At 51.6% G+C, this 25592-nt stretch overlaps 10 protein-coding genes across 10 annotated transcripts; 7 read left to right on the plus strand and 3 right to left on the minus strand.

The window, feature by feature from the left end:
* Window positions 1-23: 23 nt before the first annotated feature.
* GPI1 (phosphatidylinositol N-acetylglucosaminyltransferase) lies at window positions 24-2486 on the plus strand (the record flags this gene model as incomplete). The annotated part of the gene is made up of 12 exons (XM_076633662.1): window positions 24-521; window positions 585-771; window positions 840-969; window positions 1040-1154; window positions 1215-1347; window positions 1415-1624; window positions 1685-1824; window positions 1886-2000; window positions 2064-2128; window positions 2197-2234; window positions 2319-2386; window positions 2458-2486. 12 exons carry the CDS (start codon window positions 24-26, stop codon window positions 2484-2486), a joined length of 1728 nt encoding a protein of 575 aa, XP_076486356.1.
* Window positions 2487-2873: 387 nt separating this feature from the next.
* Window positions 2874-3497, plus strand: JCM6883_001126 (uncharacterized protein; the record flags this gene model as incomplete). The annotated part of the gene is made up of 2 exons (XM_076633663.1): window positions 2874-2985; window positions 3055-3497. The coding sequence occupies 2 exons, from the start codon at window positions 2874-2876 to the stop codon at window positions 3495-3497; spliced, it is 555 nt and encodes a 184-aa protein (XP_076486357.1).
* Window positions 3498-3934: 437 nt separating this feature from the next.
* Window positions 3935-4656, minus strand: JCM6883_001127 (GFA family protein; the record flags this gene model as incomplete). The annotated part of the gene is made up of 5 exons (XM_076633664.1): window positions 3935-3997; window positions 4065-4158; window positions 4230-4361; window positions 4463-4496; window positions 4575-4656. The coding sequence occupies 5 exons, from the start codon at window positions 4654-4656 to the stop codon at window positions 3935-3937; spliced, it is 405 nt and encodes a 134-aa protein (XP_076486358.1).
* Window positions 4657-5113: 457 nt separating this feature from the next.
* On the plus strand, window positions 5114-8697 carry JCM6883_001128 (uncharacterized protein; the record flags this gene model as incomplete). The annotated part of the gene is made up of 8 exons (XM_076633665.1): window positions 5114-5209; window positions 5308-5382; window positions 5452-6084; window positions 6153-7784; window positions 7850-7950; window positions 8016-8119; window positions 8188-8306; window positions 8368-8697. The coding sequence occupies 8 exons, from the start codon at window positions 5114-5116 to the stop codon at window positions 8695-8697; spliced, it is 3090 nt and encodes a 1029-aa protein (XP_076486359.1).
* A 606-nt stretch (window positions 8698-9303) lies between these two features.
* JCM6883_001129 (uncharacterized protein) lies at window positions 9304-10739 on the plus strand (the record flags this gene model as incomplete). The annotated part of the gene is made up of 6 exons (XM_076633666.1): window positions 9304-9583; window positions 9647-9829; window positions 9893-10211; window positions 10276-10342; window positions 10415-10555; window positions 10623-10739. 6 exons carry the CDS (start codon window positions 9304-9306, stop codon window positions 10737-10739), a joined length of 1107 nt encoding a protein of 368 aa, XP_076486360.1.
* A 1586-nt stretch (window positions 10740-12325) lies between these two features.
* On the plus strand, window positions 12326-17102 carry JCM6883_001130 (uncharacterized protein; the record flags this gene model as incomplete). The annotated part of the gene is made up of 17 exons (XM_076633667.1): window positions 12326-12875; window positions 12931-13113; window positions 13174-13757; window positions 13834-14052; window positions 14120-14216; window positions 14283-14437; window positions 14500-14672; window positions 14738-14807; window positions 14870-15271; window positions 15422-15647; window positions 15729-15878; window positions 15950-16077; window positions 16146-16213; window positions 16287-16530; window positions 16596-16856; window positions 16924-16970; window positions 17039-17102. The coding sequence occupies 17 exons, from the start codon at window positions 12326-12328 to the stop codon at window positions 17100-17102; spliced, it is 3621 nt and encodes a 1206-aa protein (XP_076486361.1).
* Window positions 17103-17685: 583 nt separating this feature from the next.
* Window positions 17686-18854, minus strand: SEC66 (Sec63 complex subunit SEC66; the record flags this gene model as incomplete). The annotated part of the gene is made up of 3 exons (XM_076633668.1): window positions 17686-18179; window positions 18245-18637; window positions 18764-18854. 3 exons carry the CDS (start codon window positions 18852-18854, stop codon window positions 17686-17688), a joined length of 978 nt encoding a protein of 325 aa, XP_076486362.1.
* A 312-nt stretch (window positions 18855-19166) lies between these two features.
* JCM6883_001132 (phosphatase 2A regulatory subunit B56 family protein) lies at window positions 19167-22311 on the plus strand (the record flags this gene model as incomplete). Its single annotated transcript, XM_076633669.1, has 10 exons — window positions 19167-19190; window positions 19375-19602; window positions 19722-20106; window positions 20174-20370; window positions 20444-21172; window positions 21248-21375; window positions 21443-21544; window positions 21612-21996; window positions 22066-22193; window positions 22257-22311. The coding sequence occupies 10 exons, from the start codon at window positions 19167-19169 to the stop codon at window positions 22309-22311; spliced, it is 2361 nt and encodes a 786-aa protein (XP_076486363.1).
* A 706-nt stretch (window positions 22312-23017) lies between these two features.
* On the plus strand, window positions 23018-23630 carry JCM6883_001133 (60S acidic ribosomal protein P1; the record flags this gene model as incomplete). The annotated part of the gene is made up of 4 exons (XM_076633670.1): window positions 23018-23083; window positions 23167-23276; window positions 23417-23548; window positions 23597-23630. The coding sequence occupies 4 exons, from the start codon at window positions 23018-23020 to the stop codon at window positions 23628-23630; spliced, it is 342 nt and encodes a 113-aa protein (XP_076486364.1).
* Window positions 23631-23877: 247 nt separating this feature from the next.
* On the minus strand, window positions 23878-25414 carry JCM6883_001134 (uncharacterized protein; the record flags this gene model as incomplete). Its single annotated transcript, XM_076633671.1, has 5 exons — window positions 23878-24033; window positions 24377-24476; window positions 24554-24674; window positions 24736-24797; window positions 24873-25414. The coding sequence occupies 5 exons, from the start codon at window positions 25412-25414 to the stop codon at window positions 23878-23880; spliced, it is 981 nt and encodes a 326-aa protein (XP_076486365.1).
* Window positions 25415-25592: the final 178 nt, after the last annotated feature.

A 25592-nucleotide genomic window follows, 5' to 3' on the forward strand; every position in this document is an offset into this window, starting at 1 on the left:
TCTGCCCGCCCCTTCCACCGATGATGCCGAGTCTTTACTTGCCCGACACCCTCTACAAGACCCGGAAACAACGTCAGGGATTTCTGTATGGATGGCGAAGGGGAGAGATCACGCTGGTCGCAGGAATTATCGAGGAGGAGCTCGAAAGGGCTGTGGAAAGGGTTCAGCAAATCAACGAGAAACGCAAGACGGATCTCAGACTAATCGGACGTCTCTCCAGACAGGACGACCCGGAAGAACTCGACGACGCCGTTGCAGAACTCTTCGTTCTGAAACTTCGCAAAGGGTCTCCCCCAACCATCCCTTCCGACCTCAATCCGCCGTGGTCACCTTCCGTTACATTCTATTCACCTCTCCGTCGACTCGAGCTACTATCGCTCAGCCCAATACCCCTCGACCTCACGAAATGTGAACAAGGATCCGACCCGTGCTCGAGTTCGTTCGGACGCGTTCACTCTTCACCGAGCTCTCCTCTGACCCCTAGTGCAGAATCATCTACAATCGATCAGGTCGTTTGTCTGGTGAGTTGGCAAGTCGCGTGCCGTCAAGGAGGAATCGTCGCTGACGTGCACTTTATTTGACAGATCAACACCAGTCCGTCAATAAGCCGACTTCTACAACGTAGCGATCCGGCACAAGTCTCCACGTCTTCAGAGTATAGGGCTCTGTCCCTTGTAGCCAGATTTTTACGGGCTGGGTTCGGAGTCAACGCCGCAATTCTCTCGTTTCGTTTGCCTTTCGTCGGCGCTCTTCGCGATCATTCAATAGCAGGTGAGCGATCTCCTCATGTCTACTTGAAGTGAATGCTGACTTGAGCGTCGCGACACTTTCTTCTTCAGCTCGTCAGATCGTGACGCGACTCGAGCTTCTCGGCGATGCCCCTCAACACTATCTCCGCTACCTCCGTCTGGGTTCCAGCGGCCCTAACGATAGCTCGAAGAAATTGGAAGCTCACGCAAACTACATCCGGTGAGTCACTTGCTTCCTCTCGAACTTTCGGAAGCGCCACAGGTCCAACAGGGTTTGGAGTCACACGCAGAACGTGGAATACAGTTTGGCTCACCGCAAACGACTTGATTGTCGGCTATGCCCTATCTACCCTTGTTCGCGATAACTCGGAATACCTGAGCCACCTCGTCGAAACGTTCGTTCAAGTGAGTTCCCCTTCGATTTTCACGCGGCCTGGGGCGAGCTGACGCCTGAGATCGCTTCAGACCTACGTCTCAGGATACTTGAGAGAACTACTTGAGTGGCTAAACGACTGGCCAGCCGGAGTCAAGCTCAACAACGAATTATCCTCGCTCATCTGCGGATCGTTCCTCTTCCTCTCACGACTCTGGGACAACTGTGAGCTTTCGACTACTCTCTTACGACGACCGTTCCTTACTGACGAGCGAGATGTGCGCGTTGACAGTCATACTCGTTCCTCTCCTGCCTCGTCTTCCCTCGCTCCTCGAAGTTTTCGCAACCTTGGGCTACGTCGGAGGCGCATCTCTCCTTCTCGCTCTCGCCCTGGATCTCCTCCACCTCCTCACTTTCCCCTTCTTCAGCTGTTACGTCGCTGCGACACTTGTATACCGCTGGAGTCTCGTCGGACTTTCAGCCCTTTTCAACGTATTCCGAGGTATGTCCCGAATCAAAGCGAGTCCACGGTGCTGGAGCTGATCATACTCATCACTCACAGGCAAAAAGTACAATCCTCTGCGAGCGAGGACCGAACCAGCAACCTATTCCGTCGATGCGCTTCTCCTTGGAACGATTCTTTTCGTCACTCTCATCTTTCTCTTCCCGACAATCGTTGCATTCTATCTCGCCTTTGCTTCCGTCAGTTTTCTCTTACCTCGCTCGAGATCTCGACGCTGACGCCTGAGCGTTCGGGTTCCAGTCGAGATTGACCTTAGTCGCAGTTCAAACTGGATTCAGCGTCGCGATTCAAGCCCTCAACTCGTTCCCTCTCTTTGCATTGCTGCTCCGTCTCAAGAGTCCAGCGAGGTTGCCGTGTACGTCACACTGTTCTCTCGAGCAATGGACTCGTGCTGACGAATGAGCCACTTCGAGCACAGACAAGGTCCACTTCCGGCAGTGTCAGAATCAAAAACACCTTGCTGCTCCTCATCTCCATCTCCAGGTGAGTAAGCTCCATCGAGGAGGGAAACGTGGCGCTGACTGACTAGATATTGTCGACTTTTCGCTTAGAACGAACCTTTGCCGTTCAGCCTGGTGTTCGCAGACTTGTGAGCAGCCACTCCTCTCCACCGGTGGAGGAACGGGAGCGCTCGCGCTGACTCTTACATGTACCGTCTCTCGTTTCGCAACAGAGTTTCGCTCGCCAAAGCCTTCTTCTCCCCTAAGACTCAGCTTACTCTCCTCGCAGATCTCGTCAGAGGTGCGTGACTTGCAGTCCGTATGACTACCGGGTCGAGCTCATTGCGTTCGAATCGTCGTTTCCGTGGACAGGCGAAGTCATCTCGAATTCTTCCTTCTGATCCCGACTCTCTCTGCCCCTTCGAGAACGATCGCCCACAGAACGACGAACAAAAGGAAGAAGCAAGAGGCAGAAATCGAGGGAAGTCGAGAATCCGTCACTCTGAGGAATTCAACACGACGCGGAGCGAAAATTGAACAAGTCGCGTAACAATCTGGAAGAATTTTGCTTCTTTGGCTTCCTCTTCCCATCCTCTACTACTCCCTCCTCCATCCTTCAAGATCAACAGCGAAGTCTCGAGAACTCGTACTCGCTAACCCCCGTCGCTCGTTACTTCCCTCTATCCCGCTCGCTTCCCTACCGTCTCGTCGCTCAACCTTTCGATTTCGCTCGCTTTACCCTCTACTTCACCTCACCTACACCGAAAAAAACGCGTAGCAGACCCAAGATGCATTTGACCACGGCTTTCTCGCTCGCCCTCATCGCGTTCGCATCGTCGACTTTCGCGACTCAGGCTTCTTACCCGGGAAGGACTCCAGATGGTCTAATTTGGAAGCGTTGTTAGTCGTACTGTTCCTCTATACTCCTCGTACGCGTTGCCCCCTCTAACCTTGCCGATTTCCGCACAGATGAACTAAAAGTTTTCAACGATGTACCACCACCACCTCACCCAGCTGAATTAGCTCCTCGGTCGATCCATCGTTCGAAACCTTCTCGTTACCACACCGAGACCCCGAGTCGCGGACGTTTCGGATCCGAAGAGGAAGGAGGAGGAAAGAGGCGCTTGATGAATATCAAACAAGTTACGGCGAAGGAAGTCAAGAAGCGCGCTTTGGAGAAGAAGAGCACTCAAGGAGGAGGAGGGAAGAAGGTTTACTTCGATGTCAAGAAGAAGAGGGACGAAGCTACGAGCGAAGAGGGAGAAGGAGAAGCGGCGGCGATTGAAGGTTGGAGTTGGGTCGACGATGACGAGTTGGTTTCGGTCAAGAATGAGGAGAGCTTGAGTTGGTCGCAGAAGATGGAGGTCAGGATGAGGAAGACCAAACCTCTTTTCGCTCCCTCGACGAATTAGGTGAACAAATTGGGTTCCTCTGCAACCTTTCGCCCTCCCTCCTCCCTCGCCCCGGTTTGGCCTCACTCCGCTCGTCATACTGCTGTGCGGTACTCCACGACGCCACAGATCCTCTATCGATATCTTTCCCTCACTCTGTATCCCTATCTGTTTGTTCTTTGCTCCGCTCTCTATCAGTCACTCTCATTGCCTCTTCTCATCAGCAGTCTGTACTCTCTCTCTATTTATCCTATCTCTCCGTGCTTCTCAGTCTCATACTCAGTCAAACGGAACATCAATCTGGAATTGGAAAATGGAAATTGGAATTGACTTGACTTGACAACTTGAAATCACGAAATAGTAGACAGCTCGAGAGGTACAGAAGACTATTTAAGCTAGGCGTTTGGAAGAGAGGCGCATTTGTCCGCAGACGAGTCAAAGAACAAGAACGGATGTACCTAGTCGATAAGCTGCGCCCCGTCGTGACCCTTCTCCCAGGATTCAAAGTTGCGCTTGTAGATCTGCGCGTCAAGGGTCCGATGCATCAGTATCGACCGGGATACTCCCTCCAGAGAAAGAACGACTCACTTCCATGGAAGGAGCAGGCACAGTTCCAACCTTAAAGAGACCTCCTTTGACGTAAGATTGTTCAGGAGCTTCCTTCACGCCAGTCAAGATGGCACTTCACCCTCACGAACGTTGACTGTCAGCTCTGATCGAACCTCAGGAAAGAGGAGGGAAATGTCAGCTCACGATCCACAATTTTTACAGAACTTCCTGATCGCGGTGTGTCCCGAATCAGTGTTCTTGTCTTCGTAGACGTTGACTTTCGATTCGTCGTTGAACTTGATCTCGTCAGTCTTGATGACGTAGTTCACGGTGAACCTTGAAGCGGCAGAGAGAAAGAAACGAGTCTCAGCTCGAACCGTCCTTGCGAAATATTCACACTCTTGCGAGCGAGAGGAGGGCAGAGCGGGGAGGCTTACAACGATCCAGACGAAGCGCGGCAGTTCTTGCAGTCTATACGGTTGAGAACGGGAGGTCAGAGCAGCTTGAAGCGGGGAAAGGTAATTGGAGGGCCGAAAGGAAAGAACTCACGGCAGAGGACTGACTCCTTCGGCATAGCAGAGTCGGCGACGTCGATAGTGACGTTTCCACAGTTGCAAGATCCTCGAGGCATGGCTGAATCGACGCGGAGAGGAGAGTGGAGACAGGGGAGTTGAGTGATGGGAGAGGTCGAGTGTGCGGGAAGAGGGAAAGAGTGAGCGGTCGGTCAGTCACTGAACGGCTTAGTCCTTCGAGGTAGGTGCGGAATGAAGAAGACGCAGAGGGGGGAGAGGAAGCGAGGTAGAAAGCACAAGGTGGGGATTCCGGGAAATTGAGGGAAGAGGAGGTAGGAGCGCTGTGGCGTCGGGAGCGGGCAGACAGTAGTTGAGATAAGGTACTGACCTGGGCTTAGGAGTGAAGGTAGGGAGGAGACAAGAGATAGACCGCGAAGTCGAATTCGAAGTCTCGCGCGATCGACCGAACTCACCTCTTCTCCTCTCACTCTACGTCACCTTTCACTCGACCACACCAAACAGCAAGAGACAACGCTCAGCAAGCAAGTAGAAGCACTCACCCAGGTCGACATCGAAATGAGTTCGTCATCTCCACCGGCCTATCTCTTGCCAGACTTCGACCCTAGCAAAGCAAAGGTCGCAGAGTTGAGAGGTATCTTACTCGCACACAATGTATGTTTGTCTCCCATGCTCTTCCACCGGCTCTGTCAAGATGTTGATCGATTGTCAAAACAAACAACTTTCATCTTGTTCCTGCTCCCCCTCTGCAGATCCCGTACACTTCGAACGCAAAGAAGAGTGAACTAGTCAACTTGTTCAAAACTCGTATTGTGCCCCTTATTCCCGTGAGTCGAGACTCGATCGTGAACTTCTGTTCTTTCAATATCTGACAATCTCTCTCTCGTCTGTCACAGCAACTCCTCGCCGACATCTCAGCAGTACGAGCATCAGACGATGGAGTTTTAGACGGAAACTCGCACGACGGATCCCTCCGTGAACTCGACACTGATTACGAACAACCGGTTCAACCAGAAGATTCTCAAGATTCAACCGCTTCGAGGAAAGACGCGAAAAAGAAGAAGAGTAAACGAAAGAGCATGGTCGGGAGAGCTCATGAAGCGGCGGCGGCGGCCGAGGAACAAGAATCGGAACAGGAAGCAATCGCTAGTCCGAGGAAGAAGAAGAGTTCGAGGAAGAATGAGATTCGGGAACCCTCAGTCGAGCATCAATGTCCGGCGGAATACGATGAAGTAGTTCCTCTTGCAGGAGAACCAGCGCCGAGCTCAACGACTTCGCCGAAGAAGAGGAAAGCTTCAGCTCATCTTTCGGGAGATGAAGGAACTCCTCGTACTTCGTCGATTCTCAAGGTTCGTCGATCTATCACGCACAGCCCGTTGTTCTCTCATATTGACTGTGTACATCGACGTTTCCTCGAACAGAGCCGTCGCAAGACGATTCAATCTGAAGGAGAAGGAGGATTCAGTGATTACAATCCGTTCCAATCGGGAGGTGAAGAAACTCCTGGTCGAGAAACCAAGAAGAGAAAGGTGAGCAAGGTTCGATTTCAGCTCACTCTCTTGGCAAGCCCTTGCTGAAATCGGATGATTCTGCACAGTCGTCGCTCGGACCTGAACGTCTCAAATCACGCAAATCGACTACTTTCGACCTCGACGAACCTGAACTCGACTATCCCGACGTCGCACCTCCTCCTGTTCCTTCTACCTCATCAGCATCCCTCGGAGTTTCGTCTCCCGTCAAACCTCCTCAAGCCTCCTCCTCCCGCCCTGATCTCACGACTGCGAATTCCTGGTCCTCTTCGACTCCTGAAGAAGCTCGTCAAAGGCTCTTGAACCCTGACGGTGCTCGCAAATCTTCTTCATCTTCCGCTTCGACTTCGAATCGCCGAGCAACGATGGGACCTTCAACTTCTGCTTCGAGATTGCTCGAGGAAGAAAAGAAATCGAAATCGAGTCGAGCTAGTCTAGGAGGAGGATCGACTCCGATCGGAGTAAAGTTCATGGCTCCAATGGATAAAGTGAAAACTACTCCTCCCGAAGCTCAAAAGTTGTTGAAGGAATTCGAAGAGACGCAAAAGAAGGAAAGATTGAGGAAACAGGAAGAAGCTGAAAGGAAGAGGAAACAGGAAGAGTTGGAGAGAGCTGAAGCTGAAGTCAGGAGGCTGGAACTCGAGCGAGAGAGACAAAGGATGGAGCAAGAGCCGGAAGAGGGAGAAGAAGTTGAGGAGATGGAAATCGATGATCTCGAATACGATCAAGGTGAACCCGAGGTGGATCCGCTAATGGAGGACGATCAAGATCTGATCATCGAGGAAGACGAATTCATCGATGAACGAGATCCGTTCGAAGCTGGAAATCCGGATGAGGAGGAGGAGGAATACGAGGAAGAACTCTTTGCCGAATCAGCCCCTGCACCTCCTCCGGTCGTTCAAACCCTCCGCGGTGAACAAATCTCGACTCCTCGTCGATCGGAACCCCTTCCTTACTCGCCTCGTCAAGCTCAACTCAAGGCCCAACAACAAGCTATCGCAAACACTCCTCGTCGATCTTTCCCTCTCCCAACTCCTCCTACCTCGTCCTCGAAACGTCAAGTCGCTCTCGCCAACTCGCGTCCTTCGAAACAACAACAAAACGCTATCGCACTCCGTTCGACTTCTTCCGCCCTTTCTCGAGATACCGCTCAAACGGTCAAACGCGTCTCGAGCTGGACGATCCTACTTCTCACGATCGTCTACTCTCTTTGGTGGAGGGAGGAGAAACTCGCCGTCGGGTTCTGCGACACGAATTCTTCTTCAAACCAACTCGTCTCTCAACGTTCGACCTCTCTCGCCGTCCCTTCCCTCCCTCCTTCCCTCTGCACGACTCTCGACGCTTTGAACCTCCGACCAACCTGTACCCCTTGTCCCACTCACGGATTCTGTCAATCTGGGAAATTCGTCGGTTGTTCGATCGATTACGTTCCGAAAGCTTCTGCCCTTCGACTCGGCGGATTGTTACCGATCGCACCGAAATGCGTACCTGATACGGAGAAATTGATGGTTGTCGCGATGCAGGCGAGTAAAGCTAGTAGGTTGTTGAGGAAGAGGAGAGGGGAAGTCGTTTGTGGAGGGTTGGAGAGGTTGAGGAAGAAACAGAACACGGCAGGGAAAGATGGACTTGGAGACAAGGAAGCTTTCGTGTATGGCCTGCAGGCGGACAACGTCTTGAGTGCGTTGATGAGGGAGAACGAGGTACGCTTTGCCGCTTTTCTTATATTCGCAGCGAACGAGACTGATGTTTTCTGACTGACTCGTAGGCCTCCAAGTCTCCGTTCTCTGAGGAAGTAATTGAAGAGCTCAATCGATTGGCTCTCAACGATCTCGTCAATCACGGAGAAGTGTTGACCTGGCAAGATGGGTAAGTCCCGCTTTCTCTCTCGTTCCTTGCTCCGATTGACCTGACGACTGTCGTTGCACTGGTAGTGACGATTACTGGTACGCTAGCAAGACGGCCGAGATGCCTCTTTCGTGTCAAGCTCGTCTCGCTGCGATCAGATCCGCGAAGAAACACAAAACTGGTCTCGCCGGTGAGTCACCTCTCATCGCAACCGATCGTACGCTCTTGCCGTTCCACTGACGTCTTGGTCTTTTGTAGGCGTCCTGTCGGCCTTGATGTCGATGCTCTGGCTTCGTTACAAGCTGCAAGCTCGCGTTCAAGAGAAGCAACGAGTCGCCGAACTCGTTCAGACCGCTCTCGTGCAACTTCAGCGTCAAGTGAGCTATCAGGGTCTCCCTTCATCGTTTCTCCTGTGCTGACTCTTCCGAGTCTCTGCAGGAACGCTCTCACCACACCGATCCAGTCCTCGTACCGTTCCCTCACATCGCCCCTTCTCACCTCCGCGATCTCGTTCTCCAACACGTTCATTCGCCGACTCGTCGAGCTCAACTCTGGAAAAAGGTCGAAAAAGTTGTCGAAGGAAACTCGAACGTTCGAGTCATGGAAGTCGAGCAGAACGGAGAAGAGTTGCGAGGATGGCAATGGGTCGGAGCGACGGGGGCTCGGGAGATTGAAGCGAGTTCGTCGACGGCGTCTTCTCCTGAGAAGAAGGAGAGACCTGAGATGTTTCAGAGTGGGAGGAGTGTCTTGAATGCAGCAGCTCGTTGAGTCTCGTGCAAATTGATTCTGTTCTCCATGAAATCAGTTTGAGTGAGCGAGAGGGCTCAAAGTGAGACTTGCGATTGCAAGGATACGAGATCTAGCTGATGACCCGAGTAAACTGAATGTAGTGATGCATACGTAAAAAGGAGAGGGACGATTATGAAAAACCCAATTAGCCCGCGAGACGAAATAGAGAAACCGCGAGATGAGAACCGAGAAGAGGGAGAGGATTAGACGACATCGAGAGGATCACAAACCGCTTTCATAGCGGAGGGGACTGGATGGTTATAGGGAGGTCGAAACGTGTCAATGAACAAGATTCTGAATTGAATCAAGTCAATTGCAATTTGTATTTTTTTGTCGAAGTCTCTCTTTCCCTTGCAACAACCTCACAGCACAACACCCGAGATGTCTGACACAGCCTGGACCAAAGCAGAAGTCGACAAGGCGCTCGAAAGTCAGGCAAGTCTACAAGCCTCATGTTTTTCGGTTCCCCGCTTGCACCTCTTATCATCTTCTTTTGAGCAGCCTAACTACATGGCCCAGATGTTCCTGCGTGAGACCAAAAGGATCCGACAAAGTGTGCTATATGACGCCGATCCCTCTTCTACTATGGCCTACATCAGGAAGGAACTCGACCGCTCCGAAACGAAACCCTCCTTCTTGTACGCCTATCCATCTGTGATTGGGGCTTGGCGCTGTGCCTATGCTATAGGACTCTGGAGGTACTTCCGTTACGTCGAAGCCGCAAACGAGTTGAGGCTCGTGAAAGTGATCATTGAACAATTGGGTTCCGAGACTTCCGCCGCAAAGAATTTGCTCTTCACCGCTCAAGTCGTGGCCAACTATCCCAATATAGAGACGATCCCTGGGATTACCGACGAGTCGCGAGGTAAAGCTCGGCACGCCATTCTCGGTCTACGAAAAGACAAACTGATCTTTCCGCCGCACGCAGAGAAGTTCTGTTTTGCTGGAGGAATGGGAGAAGACGACGAGGACACCGGTAGTGAAGAAGAGACGGACGAGGAAGAGGAAGTTGGAGCACTCTCGAAAGCGGAGAACGTACCTGTCGAACAGGAACAAACCAAAATCCCTGCACTTCGAATTTATGATTCCGAAGATCTTTTGAAAGTTGATGGTGAGTCACGCTCGATCCGCCTTCAGGGTCACTCTGCATGAGACTGACTCTGTGGCTGAACAGATGACATCGACATCGCTCGCGATACCTCCATGGTTGACGCACTCGACCTCCCCCTCCCCACTCTCGGCAAGCGTAAAGCTAGCTTTTCCCCTTCTCCTTCGTCCGCCTCAGCACTCTCTTCTGCTGCTTCGGTGCAGGTCACCCCTCGCCCCCTCTCTCCGCTTCCGTCGAAAGAGGAACCTTCCGCTCACCTTGATGCTCTCGATATTGCGACCCGTACCTCCTCCAAACCTCCTCTCCGTCGCCGCAAACTCGAGGATGCCCTTTGGGGAGACGTTCAACCCGAAGATGTCAACATGTCGCAAGCTTCGAATGCGAGGTAAGATTTTCAACTTCAATCTGGGTCTCTGAGAAGAAGCTGACCTTGACATGATCGACAACAGCTCGAGTTCGGTTGGTGCGAGTCAATCTATCTCCTTCTCCGCTTCTGTCGATGCATCCCCCGAGGAGGTAAGCGACCCTTTCTCAGCGATACGACGCAATGCTCGAGTTGATCATGCTTTCCATCTTCCTCCTCATCAGATCGTCAAAGTCGTCGGTTCGATCATGGAACTTGGTGTCTGGAATCCCGAAAAAGGTTTACCTTTGCAACCTTCGACGACCGGAATGCTCGACGGTCACGCTGCAATTCCGCAATTGGGAGATCGCAACTTCGAATGGAAGGTGCGTGTACTCTGCATCAGTTCTTTACGTTGACTTCGTTCATTGACTCGAGATTCGCTCCCGACAGCTCGTCCGCATGACGAGAGACGGCACCGTCTTGAAATGGGAGAGGGAATCTACTGGAAATCGACTCACCCACATTTCTGCGGCCCGAACGTTGGAGTTGGTCGTTTGGGAAGATTGATTGAGGGACTGGAGACTACTACGGACTTAGCTTTTCTCTTTTTGTTGATGTTTTTCATTTCGCAATTTTCGATCTTTGTGTGCTCCGATGATGCGTCCGCACCCCGACATTAGCAAGTAATAAGCGAGAGCTCCCTCCGGGCGCAAAGATTGGAGAGACATTCGTCACTCGCTTCGAGTGAGCGGTCGTGAAAGATTGCCAGAGAACTTGTAATCGACTGATTCGAATTCGGACGCTGCAGAGGAGGAGAGCATAATACAAGATAGTTATAGCATAAACATGCAGCTATTCTGAGTACTGCCCAAGTTACAAACAGACCCAACCCTCTCGACTCCCGAGAGTTCGCTCGAAATCGATTTCGGCTTCGCACTTCAATTTGAGCCATCGACGCAGCGAAGGGAGGGAATCGAAGGGGAGCCGACGGAAGAAGGGGAGGGACGGAAAGTAGGATTTACAATGCGCTTGAGTGTTGGGACGTGCCGGAGAGGTTCATGGAGCGAACGAAGGTAGAAGTTGCGAATGACGGAAGACAGTAGAGGGAGCTCAATCTGGGAAACAGAGGCTTATCGAGGCGATCCAGCAAAGCTATACGGTGAAGGTAGTTTCGATTAGCTCGTGTTGACCGACGAGAGGATGATAGAGACTTACCGGGATTGTTCGTGTTTCGTCTGACAAGTCGCTTCGTTCCGCGTTTCCACCTAAAGCTCCGATCGATATCTCTCGGTTCTACGCATTGCCTCCCCTAGTTCGTGTTGGTAAAAGCTTGGCGTAAGCTCCGAGGTTGAGTACCTATCGCATGATCGGTGAACTTCGCCGAGAACCTAACCTTCCGGACCGACATAAACCTGAAGCTCGTCGGCACGATAAGCTACCCGTAAGAAGCCCGGGTTGAGGGTGTGAAGAGAGACTTACCTGGGTAGCCGAATCCGTCGGTGACCGGTGTGTTCTGATCATCGATCATGAGAGGCACTTTCTGAGATATTTTGTATTTTATCCAGCGATTTCACCTGACGTACGTTTGGAATCGTGCATCCTGGTTGTCGTTTACTCCGTTTGCATTAGGGGCTCCTGGGGATCGAAAGAGAGTAAGAATGAAAAGTGAGAGCGATGAACTCACCGTTTTAACGTTTGCTGTAAGCTCCAATTCGCCTCTGTTCAGCGCCAACGAGACCGTAACCGTAGTTCTAACATCGCATGTCCTTCCAGTATCGCCACTAGTTCTGCAGCTGAGTGGAACTTTCGAGAGGGGTCGAGTTAAGCAGGAAGAGCCAGTGACGGAGTTCAGGTCGTAGCGCGTACGAAGCTGCAGGAGGAAACCGGCAACTATACTACTGATACGATGTCAGTGTTCGCTCTCTTCTTCTTTGGCGGTGTGAGAGAGGAGGAGAGAACTTACCTGAGCCCCGTCAAATCGAAGAGAATTCCATCGCTCGGTAGCTTCCTGCCGCCCAGGTGATGGTCTTGAAGACCGCTTCGGAGTGTTCAGACCGGGTTCGAGTAGGTGGAACGAAATGAGGAGAGTGAAGGATAGGATCAGGTTGAACGACGGAATCCTTTCCTCTTCCACCACCACCTTCTTCCACGCGATGCTCCCTAGACGCAGTGGAAGGGAAACGAAGCGTCCCAACTACGCCGAGACTGCCACTTGGCCATCTCCCACTCCTTCGCCTTCTCCTCCTCAAGCTCGCGCCCCCTCCCTTTCGCCTCAATCTGTTCCTCGCCGCACCGGACGTCGAACGCCTGCTCATGCACGCCAGAGACACGACCTTGCCGACATCACAAGGAGCGAATCTCCCCCGACTCGTTTCCCTTCTCTGATCCCCGAATCCGGACCTCGCAACGCCAAACGCTCGACAGCATCGCCTGCTCGTGAGGATGACTCTCCCCCTTCAAGTGCAGAACTCAGCGAAGCCAACGTCGAAAGAGTCGAACCCAAAGCCCAACCCGTTCCTCCTCCTCCCGCATCCGACGACGACGACGACGACGACGATGATGGAACCGAAGGGAGCGAAACCGGAAAGGGACCCTCGATTCTCGACCGTCTCACGTCTTGTCAAGATCTCGGTGATATCGAGACTCTACTTTCGGAACTGAAGGAGGAGAGATCGTATTTCTCTGGTCTCTTGAACGATTTCGGTGAGCAGATCCAATAGTACTGTCATACGAAAAGCTGATGAGTATGTTATCTTAGAACCACACATTTGGGATTATCCATCGGTCATCCAACTGCAAAGAAACGTCGAAGCGAGACTCCAATTCTGCTCGTTCAAACTGTCACGTTCAATCATCGATCTCGCCGACCACAGCGATCCCAAATACCGTAGATTTGCGACGAGTTGGATCACTGTGGGGACAAAGAAAGCCTCAGGCGCTCGTGAGTCTTTCTCAGATCATCAATCCAATTCTCGAGCGCGTGGCTAACCGCTGTGACTAGCTCAAATCTCGTTCGCCGATCTGGGAATGAAACCTGCGCTACACGAAACGGCCATTATGATGCTCTTCATTCTCATGACCACGTTGAGCAGCGAGGAAGAGGTGGAAAGCGCTCTCGACGAACCGAAAATCCTCGAATTCATCAATACCCCCGACGATCAAAGACCTTTCCCGACTGTCAATCAGGCCGTCGAGCTCGTCGATGAGTTCGTTGCTACCCTCCCGACTTCCCGCGGCTCGCCTCTCTCGATCTACGATCAAGTTTTCGCAATCTTGATGGTTCACCTCCTCGACGAGAAAAAAGCGCAACTCGTCGGTAACAAGATCGTCTACTCCGCAGGAGGACACCCTCTCAACTCGCCCGAAGGAAAGGCTGCGATCGCTACTCTTGTACAGGAAGCTTTACATCCCAATCTCCGAAACGTCACGCGACTCATGATGCTTCACTTCCCCTCGACTTCATTCAGCGAAGAAACTAGCATTCCTCATTACGGACCAAACCGGATGGTGTTGAAGTTTAAATCAGCCAGGAGTGGGACGAGAGCTCTCGGTCTTCAATTACCGGGATGGGAGAAGGGAGGCAAGGTGGGAAAGGCAGACACAGAGCCCACCACAGTCCGTCGATTTTCCCATAACTTTTGTCGCTCGAGATTACTGATAGCTTTACGCTGTAGACATGGTCCCTCTCGCTCAAGATCAACTCGCTGATCGATCTTCTCGCAAGGTCGGATTTTGGAATTGCTACGATGAAGAGTTCCTCGACTGGGAGAAAGGATTAGACAAATACTCTGCACGTCTCTCTTTAGAAGACCAAGAGTATTTCGACTCTCTGAGGTCAAGAATTCTCACCGCCATGCACTGGTTCAACGAATACTTCAAGGTGAGATTTCTAACTTCTCCTGTATATCGACTTTTCGCTCGTTGCTAATCAACTGTCACGAGTTCAGAGTCTCCCCGAACCCGTCGGCCCCGCTCGCAACGACGCCCTGAACCGCGATGCTCAAGCTGCATTCAATGACACTTATCCTCATGCTGAACATGCTTGTTAGTCGGTTTAACAATTCTCTTCGGTCGCTGCTTGTCACTGATTGACACCTCGAATGATTACAGTGTCCCCGAAAGGCTTCCACGCCTATCGTTTCTGGAATTCGAGTACTGCCGAACTGCGAGCCGGAGCGAGGGTTCCCGTCGAGCATCGCGGTCGTCTCATCGACGAGCTACCCTCCATTGCCTTCGCTTCCTTCCTTGCGCAAGTGGGAAACACGGTGAGAGATGTTCCTTTTTGAACCGTCGCTATCAACGTCTGACTGATGTCTTGAATTCGCAGCTTTTCGACCTCAAATTCGATTTCACGATTTTTTTGCGAGTCCTTGTCGAACTCATTCGAGGAACTGTCAACTTCTTGCCGACTTCGAAAAGTGCTTCGAACTGCATGAACTGCTCCGATTCGCCTGAAGAACATCTGAGGAAAGGGATTGTCGACGAAGTTTCGATTGTTCTGTACGCTCAACCTTATCATCTCCTCGCAGGTCATCATTGACTTACGTCGCTGTACTTTGTAACAGCTGTCTCGACTGTCTCGATTCGCTGGACTCGGCTCGAGACCCTGACGGAGAGGGACTCGGTTACTCAATCGTGAGTTTTCGCTTTTCTCGAGTTGACTGCCGCAGAGCTCAAATGCACCTTTCGTTTCGCAGATTACTCTACTCGCACAAAGGATCGTCAAAGACAACATCGAGAACTTGAGTCGTGATGAATTCGACTTTATCATCGAGGAGTTCAAAAAATCTCGAAACATCACAGACAAGACTCTGACTCTTCAAGAGGAGCATCTCAGAGTTGGGAAAGTCAAATTTGGTGAGTTTGAACTGCATCTGTTGATTCAGGGACCTGCCACTGATCGCTCTGCCCTTCGAAAGCGTGCGGCGGCGACGTTGTTCCCAACCGACCGTCTCCCGATGCTCTCGGCTGGATTCCTAGCGAAGACGAATCTGACTGGGTTAGACACACCGCGCCGTCGAACATGGCAATCACCACGAGTCCCATCAATCAGTCTCGAGGTCGGGACCCTCCGCACTCAGTTCGAATCAACTCACTCAGTGAGTTATGTTCCCCTCGCTCTCGACTACGAAGGAGGATCTCATTGAGGTTCTCTTCCCGTAGTATTCGCTCTCCGCACCGTTGAATCCGCTTGTCTCGACTCAATTGTCGAAAACTGCGATCCCGATATTCTCTCAATCACTCAAAAGGTCCTTTCGAACGCCCGTTCCACTGCCGCTGAACTCCACGACTCTTGTCGAACGTTCCGCCCATACCGACACTATTCCGCCCCGACGGTTTCTCATGCGGCATTCTTGGCGTCGTGCAAACTTCTCGACGAGATTACGGAACTTTCGATCAAGCTCAAGTCTGATCAGATGGTGGAAGAACCCGGATCGTATGAATGGTATCGTTATCGGTTCGAGTATTTTGAAGGTTCGTGGACATCTCTTTGTTCTCGTCCTCGAATCGAGAACATCGGCTGACGTCTCACTGCGTTGATTCTTGGTCGTACAGCTGTGGAAGAGCAAACAGTTTCTGCAGCGGAGGAGAAGTTACGTGCGCTTGCACGACCCAACAGAGGGGAAACTACTACGGACGAGTTCATCCTCGAGCAATACAACTTCCCCGACGAAGAATGGAAACGCATTTTCTCTTTGGCTCGCGGTAAGCCTGACTTGTCTACATGACTTCATTGTCCCACTGAAGGAGCTTACGAGTCGCTTGTCGAGCAACAGACGTTCCGATCACCATCGATCCAGAACATCCTGAAAACTTCCCAATGGCCTTCTGCAGCGATGATACGACCGTTCCATCGATCCTCTCTCCGGCTGAAATGCAGGCTGAGAATGCGAAACCTGGTGGAGTGAGTCGCCCGTATGCTCTCGGTACGATGAAACTCGCACTGATCGATCGTTCGCGATTCTTGCACAGTGGACCGTCCGCAAGAACAAACTTCGACTGTTGCGACTCGCTCGGCAAGCTATCGAGGAGTGCGATCGGTCAGTGGCTTCTCTTGGGCACCTCTCGTCGTTGAGCCGCAAAGGCTGACGTTTTTGTCGACGTTCGTGATAGTGGACATGGCGATGAATCGACGGCCGAACCACCTCGGTACCGCTGGGGTAACACCATCGCCGCCATGTTCTACCTCGTCGCAAAGCAACAGTGGAAGGACCCATTCCTTGGACCGTTGAGATTGGCGTGTACCCTGGAGGATGCTTCCGACTTCGGAGGATTCGGTCACCTCCAACCCTTCGAATCGATGACGACCGGAATCAAGGTCGAGAGGCCTCGTACCTGGAACGAGTTTGACTTAGGAGTGAGTCCTTCGCTTCTCCATCTTCGTTCTCGAAACTCAAAATTGATCGTTCGCGATGGCTCCAGCGAATGAACATGATCTTCAGATCTTTCAGAGTCACTCGGCACTTGTGTTTAACTCTTCAAACGATGGTCTACAACGCGCAAAACGACGCCAAGCATGCGGCGATGAAAATGTTCGGGGATTATACGCAGAAACTTCTCGAAAGTCACTCAATTGTCGGTATCTCTCCTACCGAATCCGCCAAACTCTCCTCATTCATCTCGCAACTCAACGAAAAGGACGAATTCCGCTGGGATCGTGTCGTAAGGCAAGCTGGATACTTGGTGAGCATTCTCGAGGCTTTCCGACGAAACTTAGAAACTTCACTGACTCTCGATGACTCGCCTGCAGACAAAAGATGGCCAACAGGTGAAAGGGAGTCTGTTTGGCAAGCGCAGGTAAGCCCGTGTTCTGCTGATCCTCTTCTCCATCCTCGAGCGTCGCGATGACTTTTAAACTGCAACAGCGACAAACGGCTCCACTATTCTGATTTAATCGGCGATCAGAACCTCGCTCCCATCCAGTCTTAGACTTCTCCTCCGCACGCTCTCTCCGCAATATAATACCTCCGAACAAATACCCTTCCTCGCAAACGCAAATATTCCTCGTTCTCCTTTTTACCCCTTTTCTCCCTGTTTTCTGGAATGCTCGACTCAACGGGTACTGTCGCTTCTGCCCTTCCTTCTGAGCAACCTCTTCTCAGTAAGCTCGCGGAAAGAGAGCGGCAGCAATTGACCGTCAGAGAAGGGGAAGAGGAAGTCTAGCCGCTCGCGCATGAGACGAGAACTTGCGCGTTTGACCTCTCGTGGTATCTGGGCTGTACGATGACCTCCTTTTGGGTACCTGGATCAGCTGGCATTCTGAGCTCTCCACTTCCTCCGCGCGCGATACGGGAGTCTCGAGACACCAGAGCAAAAAAAGACGAAACTCCGTTTCCCTTTTCTCGTCTTTCACCCTCGGGCTCGAGCCAACGCAACTTGCGCATCGACCCGACTCGCGCATGATCGAAACTGAAATCTAACTCGTACCAGCGGAGGGACTTCGCGAGGGGACAAGGAAACCCCAAAGAAGTTGTCAACTTTTTTTCGTAATTCACGACCTGTTTTTCACTCTCTATCTACCACCTTTAACCGCCGGTTTCTTCTTCCCCTTCTTGTTCGGAGTCTTCTTCGGCGTCGTCACCGGAGTAACAGCTGGAGTTCCGTTGTTCGTCGTCGAAGGAGAAGCGGGAACTGGAGGAGCGAGCGGTTTCGTCGAATCCGTCGCGATCTCTTCGAACCGATCCGAGTCGTCGAGGTTCTTGGGAGATACTGACGCTTTCGAAGGAGTCGAAGAGGGAGTCGTAGCGACGAGGGGAGCCTTTTTGGGAGATTTCACGGGACTCGAAACTGTCTCGGGTGCTGGGGTAGACTCGCGAGAAGGAGGTGCCGTGAGATCGTTCGGGAGAGGAGCGAGGGGTTCAGGCGCTTTGAGGGACGCAGAGGGAGCGGGAGAAGTACCGGTGAGGGGAAGAGGGTTCGAAGGAGCGAGAGTGAGGGAAGAAGGGGTAAGGTAAGGAGTGGGAGCGAGTACGAGGGATTCCGGTCCACCTGAAGATAACTTGGCGTCTATCGTCGTAGAAGGAAGAGGTCAGAACAAGAGAACTCGAAAGAAAGAAACCGAGAAAACTCACTCTCTTCCGCGCGCCTCTTGTTGATATTCTGATAGACTTCCTTCCATCTCTCATGACTAACCATCTCACTTGCCATCGCAAAGATCCTTTGTCCGTAACCCGGTTCAAACGTATTCGCTTCTCCAACGACTTCAACGATTTCACCTTCCAACTCCTTCTCTGCCGCGAGGAACCTCTCCCACAACTCGTCTCCGATCTGACCGCGTTGTAACAAGGTCGTGAGGGAAGCTTTCGCGTCTCGGATGGACCAGATGAGTTTGACGTCGTCCATCGCTCTTCGAAGTAAAGCTGCGACGAGAATCGGTCGGGGCGGAGGAGGGTCGAGGGATAGGAGGGAGACATAGATATCACGAGATTTGTGTTGAGGGAACCATGGTTCAGCAGCGGGTTTGTCTGGAGTAGATGGAAACGCGTCAAAGGGAAGAAGAGAGAGGAAGTGGAACGACACGTGGATTCAAACGAGATCAGCTACAATTCGACCGGTAAGAATGACATAGATAGAGAGAATGCTAGACTCACTCTGCTGCCTCTTGCGTAGGATCTTTGAGAAGATTGAGAGGGAACCGACGAGAGCGACCAAGTACGCTATCGGAAACAGGATCGATACCATCCTTCTCTTGCTCGCTTATGCCTGGAGAGACCTAGCCTAGTCCCGAGTATGTATCGACGAGGAGATCAGAGACGAAGATGATGTGGGAGAGAGAGATTCATTTCGCGAGAGAGATCCCCTTTCGTTCTACTCTCCCACAACTCGTCCGACCGCCATATCCATCAATCCAGCTATCAACGCGTCTGACGAGCAACTGAACCATCCCTACAGTCGACCTTGTCCCCTCGGTCCGTTCGGTTTCGAAATCCGCCCACGAGCGTCACCTCGCCTTGTTTCGTCCTCTCTCGCAGTCCAACTAGCCATTGACCAGGCATGAAGTCCCTCAAGAAGTCACTCGTCAGTCTCTATCCTCCCTTGCGCTTCTGCAGACGTGAGAAGGATCGCTGATTTGATTCATCTCTCCACTCCCTCAATCTTCCGATTCTATCCCATTATTCGACTTGATATGCTATACTCTACGTCTCCCTCATCTCGTACTCGCTCATAACGATGTCCTGTACCCCGATTCCCGTCAAGATAGCTCAACCGAGGTTCTTCGTCTTCTTCCTCGAATTCCAACTCTTCTTCCTCTCAACAACAACCTAACGGCAAGGGTTCTTCGTCCTCGAACAAGCAACCGACTCCAGCGAATCAACAGGCGCAACAATCGTCAGCTCAGACCGGAAGACCCGGAAGTGGATTCGTTTCGACGGGACAACAGACCAAAGGAGCTCAACACGCTCCTTCGATCGTCGTCAGCCCTGATAGCGTGAGTCGCCATTCCTTGTCGTCGAGTGGAGACTGCGTCGGGAGGTTCATCCGTCATCGAACTCTCCACTTGATGAAGCGAGAAGAACTGAATTGACGTGTTTCGCTCTTCCTCCATAGACTATTATGCCCTCAGATCCGATGGTCCACCCATCTGCGTCCCCTCATCACCCCATCCCCGGTCGATCTTCCCCCGCCGTTCCTTTCCCAACTTCGACTGCCTCGAGTTCTCTCGCTTCCGGAGCGATTTCCCCTCCTCCTTCGACAAGTATCCAAGTCGCGAACGCCGAACAACCTGCGACCCCTCCTCGAGGTTTAGCGGGAGCAGCGGGATCGGCAGCGGGAGCGGTAGGGAAGATGAAGGCGGCGAGTGCTCAGGCTCAGGCTCAAGCCCAAGGGACTCCGAAAGATACGATCCCTTTGTCAAAGACACCGAGGAAACAGAGGAGTTCGAGGTTCCATGTGACGGAGAAAGTAGAGTTGGAACGGTTACCAGGTTTCCTCGGTGCGTGTCTGGACTCGTTGAGTCTCGTGGAAAACTTGCTGACACTCGCAGGTTTCATCGCATACAGAGGTCCCCGTGGTCGAACGACACGATCTATTCCTTCAGAAACTCCACCAATGCGCTGTCGTATTCGATTTCAACGACGCCGCGACCGAACTAGGAGGGAAACAGATCAAGGCTCAAACTCTCGCCGAGATGCTCGATTGGATTACGACGCAACGAGGAGTCATTACCGAAAGTATTTATCCCGAAGTTGTCAATATGGTGAGTCTCGCAGTTCGCTGTCCTTCGAGAGAGAAGCCCAGGTCTTAACCCTTTCTCCCTCGCTCTCTTCTAGTTCGCATCAAACTTGTTCCGATCGATCCCTCCTCCTGTGAACCCCGTCGGTGACGCGTACGACCCGGAAGAAGATGAACCCGTTCTCGAACTCGCATGGCCTCACCTCCAAATCGTCTACGAGTTCTTCCTTCGTTTCGTTGAATCCCCCGATTTCAACACCAACATCGCGAAACGCTACATCGATCAACAATTCGTCCTCTCACTTCTCGAACTGTTCGACAGTGAAGATCCTCGTGAACGAGATTTCCTGAAAACGACTCTTCATCGAATTTACGGGAAATTCCTCAACTTGCGAGCGTTCATTCGTCGATCGATCAACAACGTCTTCTATCAATTCATCTACGAGAGTGAACGACACAACGGAATCGCCGAATTGTTGGAAATCTTGGGATCAATCATTAACGGATTCGCCCTCCCGCTCAAAGAAGAACACAAGACGTTCCTCACTCGAGTCCTGATCCCTCTCCACAAAGTGAAAGGTCTCGCGTTGTATCACCCTCAATTGGCCTACTGCGTCGTTCAATTCCTCGAAAAGGACGCCTCGTTGACGAAAGACGTCGTCGAAGGTTTACTCCGGTATTGGCCCAAAGTCAATTCGCCGAAGGAAGTCATGTTCTTGAACGAAGTCGAAGAGATCCTCGACGTGATTGAACCGGCAGAGTTCCAGAAGATCATGGTGAAATTGTTTCAACAACTCGCTCAATGCGTTAGTTCTCAACATTTCCAGGTTAGTTCTCTTTCTCCCTCCACACTCATCTCGGTGTATCGGGCAGAAGAGAGACTAACGATTTCATTCAATCAGGTCGCTGAACGAGCGTTGTATTATTGGAACAATGAATATATCGTCAATTTGATTGGAGAAAACATTCAAACGGTTCTACCAATCGTTTACCCTTCCTTGTTCGCAAACTCGAACGGTCACTGGAATCGGTAAGGCGGAAACTCTCGAGATCATGACTGAGAATAGATGACTGACTCGCTGTTCTTCGCCTTCCAGACAAATCCATAATCTCGCTTACAACGCTCTCAAACTTCTGATGGATATCAACGGAGAAGTGTTCGAACATTGTGCTGCTGAATACAAGCAACATCGATTAGAGTGAGTTCCTTTCCCACACTCTCAATCGAAAAAGAGCGTTGAGAGCTCATCGACTCGTCTTTGACAGGGAGAAATCTCGGGAACAAACTCGGGAAGAGAAATGGCGCAACCTCCATTCTACCGCGGTCCACAACCGACGACTCTCAAACAGTTCGATCCCTGCCTCTCTACTGGATCCGAACGTCGACCCGGTCCCTCGAGGTACTTTCAACCCTCACAAGGACGCACAAGATCTAGAAGATGCGAGGTTCGACGAGATGGACGAGGAAATGGGAGTCGGAATGAGTTCGGCCGGAGGAAGCTTCTCGGGAGGATTAGGGGGAGTGATGGGAGGAATGGGAGGGAGAGATTTGGAAGGAATGGAAGATGGGATCATGCAGCACGAACAAGCGGGAGGAGTTTACGGTGGACAACAAACAAGCGGTGGACTAGAAGATGGTCACGCAGAATTGGTACGTTTTCACCGAACTCATCAGGAGGTTCACATGAACGACTTTTCTGATAACCCGGTGTCGAAACAGCCGCCGGAAGGACAATTCCCTGAAACTTCGAGAAGGACAGTAGGACCGATGTCACAACCTCACGTCAGAAGGAAGAGTGTAATTCCGATCGATCCTTCAGTACTGAAAGAACTTCAAGGTCATAAATCGTCAGTTTCTTCTCTCAGAACTTTCTCCTTTGCGCTCTTGCTAACTTCTCCCTCCCTTGACAGACTTGATGATGCACCACTCATCGCACCTAGAGGTCAACGAGGGCATCAAGGATAGATAAACGACTCTTCCATCTTCTGTGCGAAAAACCCACACTTTATACCCCTCTTTTTCCTCGCTCTCTCATTTTTTTCATTCTTTTCGTTGTTCATCGTTTGCCTTTTTCATGCCTTCCCTTCGTCTCTACTGCCGGGGTTTTCCCACTTATTTTACACGACTCTCCCGATTTTTTTCCTGAACTCTGAGCTGCTCTCCTCTCTCTCTGTCTTCTGACCACGAGTTTTATCCTCTCTTGTAACAAATGATCTCACACGGTACAAATACTACAATCACCGCACAGTGCAGAGACGAGAGATGGCCGAGAGTGAAATGGGATTTTTGGCCGCGACAAATCTTCTCTCTTTTCTCTCCAAGATTGATCTGGTCCTTTTTGGCTAAGTTCCCTCCCGAAGCCTTCAATCATGTAAGTATCGCTACTCGACCTATCGACTACAATCAGCAAGTATTCGACTACTCTATCGACAAGGAAGAAGGAGCGGGAAGAGGAAGGGAAAGAAACGAAAAAAAGTCATCAACGTCAAACGAGGATAGGGGATTGGTGAACAAGCGGCAAGGCGGTATAGAGTAGCTATCGTGAAGGGTCAGACAGGGCAGCACAGGGTTCAGGAGACGAGTTACGGAGAGTTGAATCGCTGACTCTCTTTTTCGACCTCGCTTCTCTCCCTCTCTGCTCCTTCCGTCCTTCGCCTTTCCTCTTTGTAGCATGTCTGCCGAGCTCGCCTTCACCTACGCGGCCCTCATCCTCGCTGACGAGGGTGTCGAGATCACCGTGAGTTTCCTCTTCCTTTCCTCTCCTCTCCTCTCCTCGCGAGTCGAAGCTGATAACGAGCCAAATTACGCTGTTCCGAATAGGCCGACAAGCTCACCACTCTCACCAACGCCGTCAAGGTTGAGGCTGAACCCATCTGGGCTACTCTCCTCGCCAAGGCCCTCGAGGGTAAGGACATCAAGGACCTCCTCACGTGAGTTCACTGTACTCTTTTGTAGCTGTGTAGCTGTGTGATCGTTAGCTGACTGTTCGATCTCTCCTCGCTACTCACAATTCCCACCCGAACTCGCCAACTCCTTACTCGACAACTCGACCGTTCAACACGATAAATAGCAACGTTGGTGCTGGTGGAGCCGCCCCCGCTGCTGCTGCCGGAGGAGCCGCCGCTGCTGGAGGTGATGCTGCTGAGGAGAAGAAGGAGGAGAAGGTTGAGGAGAAGGAGGAGAGGAAAGTTTTTACTTCTTAGTTCCGTCAGCCTTGGAATCATGAACTAACCAACGTTTCCGTTTACAGTGACGACGACATGGGTTTCGGACTCTTCGATTAAACAATTATTGTCTTGCTGAATTGTCAGAAAGTAATTCTTGTTCTTCCACTCAACCAACTTATCCTTACACCGCTGGAGCGCAACGAGAGAGTGAGACGGGGAACGAGGAGGGAGAGATGCTGTTTGCGTCTGTGGAAAGCGTGAAGATCTGGCGTTACAGATTCATTCGAACCATGAGTTTCACATTCGAGATCTCGAACTACCGTTTTCTTTCCCTCCCTCTCGACTCGCTCGCCTTGTTCACACTCTATGTTTCATCATCCCCTTCGTCTTCTGGGTCGTCGAATTCGTCCTCACGACCCTCTTCCCCTTCTCGTTCTCTCCAGCTTTCCCTCCTTTCGATTTCTTCGACGTCGGAGCAGTGTTCCTCAGTTGTGATTCCAACGACGGTAGCTTCGAAGCGCTAGCGAAGGCATCGCGATACTGATCAGAAGCAGATAGCCATTGATTCGAGAGGATCGAAAGTTGAGCTGAGATCCACGATTCTGAGCAACACAGAGGCCGTTGGTGGGACCAAGAGATAGTTTAAGTCAGCGCAGGCTCTCGGAGACGGAGCCTAGGTGGACACGGAGCAGCTAACGGATCTCTTTCAGGTCTTGCGAAGTTGAGTGTCGGTTCTCGATCAATCTCGAATTGAGGAGAATGAGTCGTTCGAGCAAACTGTCAAGCGTTTTCTGTTCGCTCCGTAGTATCGAAGTGAGTAGATATCTCGTAAGAAGGACTGTGCAGAGATGGAGGTCACTGACCGATCTTCCGATAGATTTCGTTCCACCGATTCGAACTCGAGCATTCAAAAGCGCCGATTTCGTCTTGTCGACTTGCTTGACGTAGTTGCCGATTTTCAATCTGCTCCGTGTAGAGGTGAGTGAGTGTCGAGTCAGCTCAATGCCTTGAACAAGCAGAGGGCTGAACGACAAACTGACTCGACAACTTTTGTAAGATCTCGACTGGAACGGTTGATGATTCGATAACTTCGTTTCTTCGCGGTCATAAGCAACGGAACGATCCTGATCAAGTCGTGGTGAGGTGACGTGAGAAGTGGACCTGTGAAAGTCGAGGTTTCGAATCAGCTCGGGTCGACTTTCGAGCGCAAAGTCGAATGAACCTCGTTCGAGCATCGCCATAAGCTGCTTGAGGTCTTGACGGTGGCGCGATCGAGCGAGAGCTCTATGGACATGCCGACAAGCGAACTCCTAGTCAGTGAAGATTTCTCGCAGAGAAGAGTTTGTGCGGAAAACTGACTTGTTCTGAGCCAGTTCCGATCCCGGAAGAAGAAATAACATCTCGACGTCTCCACTACTATCGCTGCATACTTCCGTATCGGATCCATCCTGGTCGCTGTCTTCCTCGAGGGTCCATTCTTCTTCTTCTTTCAGAATCTTCGCGTACGAGGTCTTTCGCTGTCCTCCAACTTTCGTCGCTGGGCCGAAACGGACGTTTCGAGGAGTAGGTCGACGTCCGTGAAGAGACGGAGCAGCAAGTGAGGGTGAATCGTCCGGTTTTTGAGGCGCGAGACCAAAATCGAAAGGCCGCTCGGTTTTTCCCTTTCCCGTAGCTTTCGAGGCAATTTGTTTACTCGATGGCGTCTCGAGAGCTGGCTGGATCGTCGGTGGTGAAGTGGCTGGAGTCTCGGTCACGAGAGAAGACGAATCCGAAGTAACTTGCGCACGAAGAGCGGAACGACGCTTGAAGTCCGAAGCAAGAGGTCCACGACGAGGACGAGAGGGTTGAGCAGGTGGCTGCAGGCTGTAGTGGGATCTGAGGAATTCGAGAGGTTTGACCATGATCGAATACGAGGGGCGAAGGGGTGAAGAGAGAAAAGGAAAACTGAACTCGATCTCGCTCGAGATTCTCTGCTCGCGCTCGCGCAACTCGAAACGGTAGAGGAACAGAAGCAAACCGAAAAGATTACGTGCAGATAAAGAGAAAGACTTGGGGGAAAGATGCAAAGCGAAGTAATGT

This window comes from Sporobolomyces salmoneus (assembly GCF_050403485.1).
Source record: "Sporobolomyces salmoneus JCM6883 DNA, S_salmoneus_JCM6883_v1_ctg42, whole genome shotgun sequence".
Taxonomy (NCBI): Eukaryota; Fungi; Basidiomycota; class Microbotryomycetes; order Sporidiobolales; family Sporidiobolaceae; genus Sporobolomyces; species Sporobolomyces salmoneus.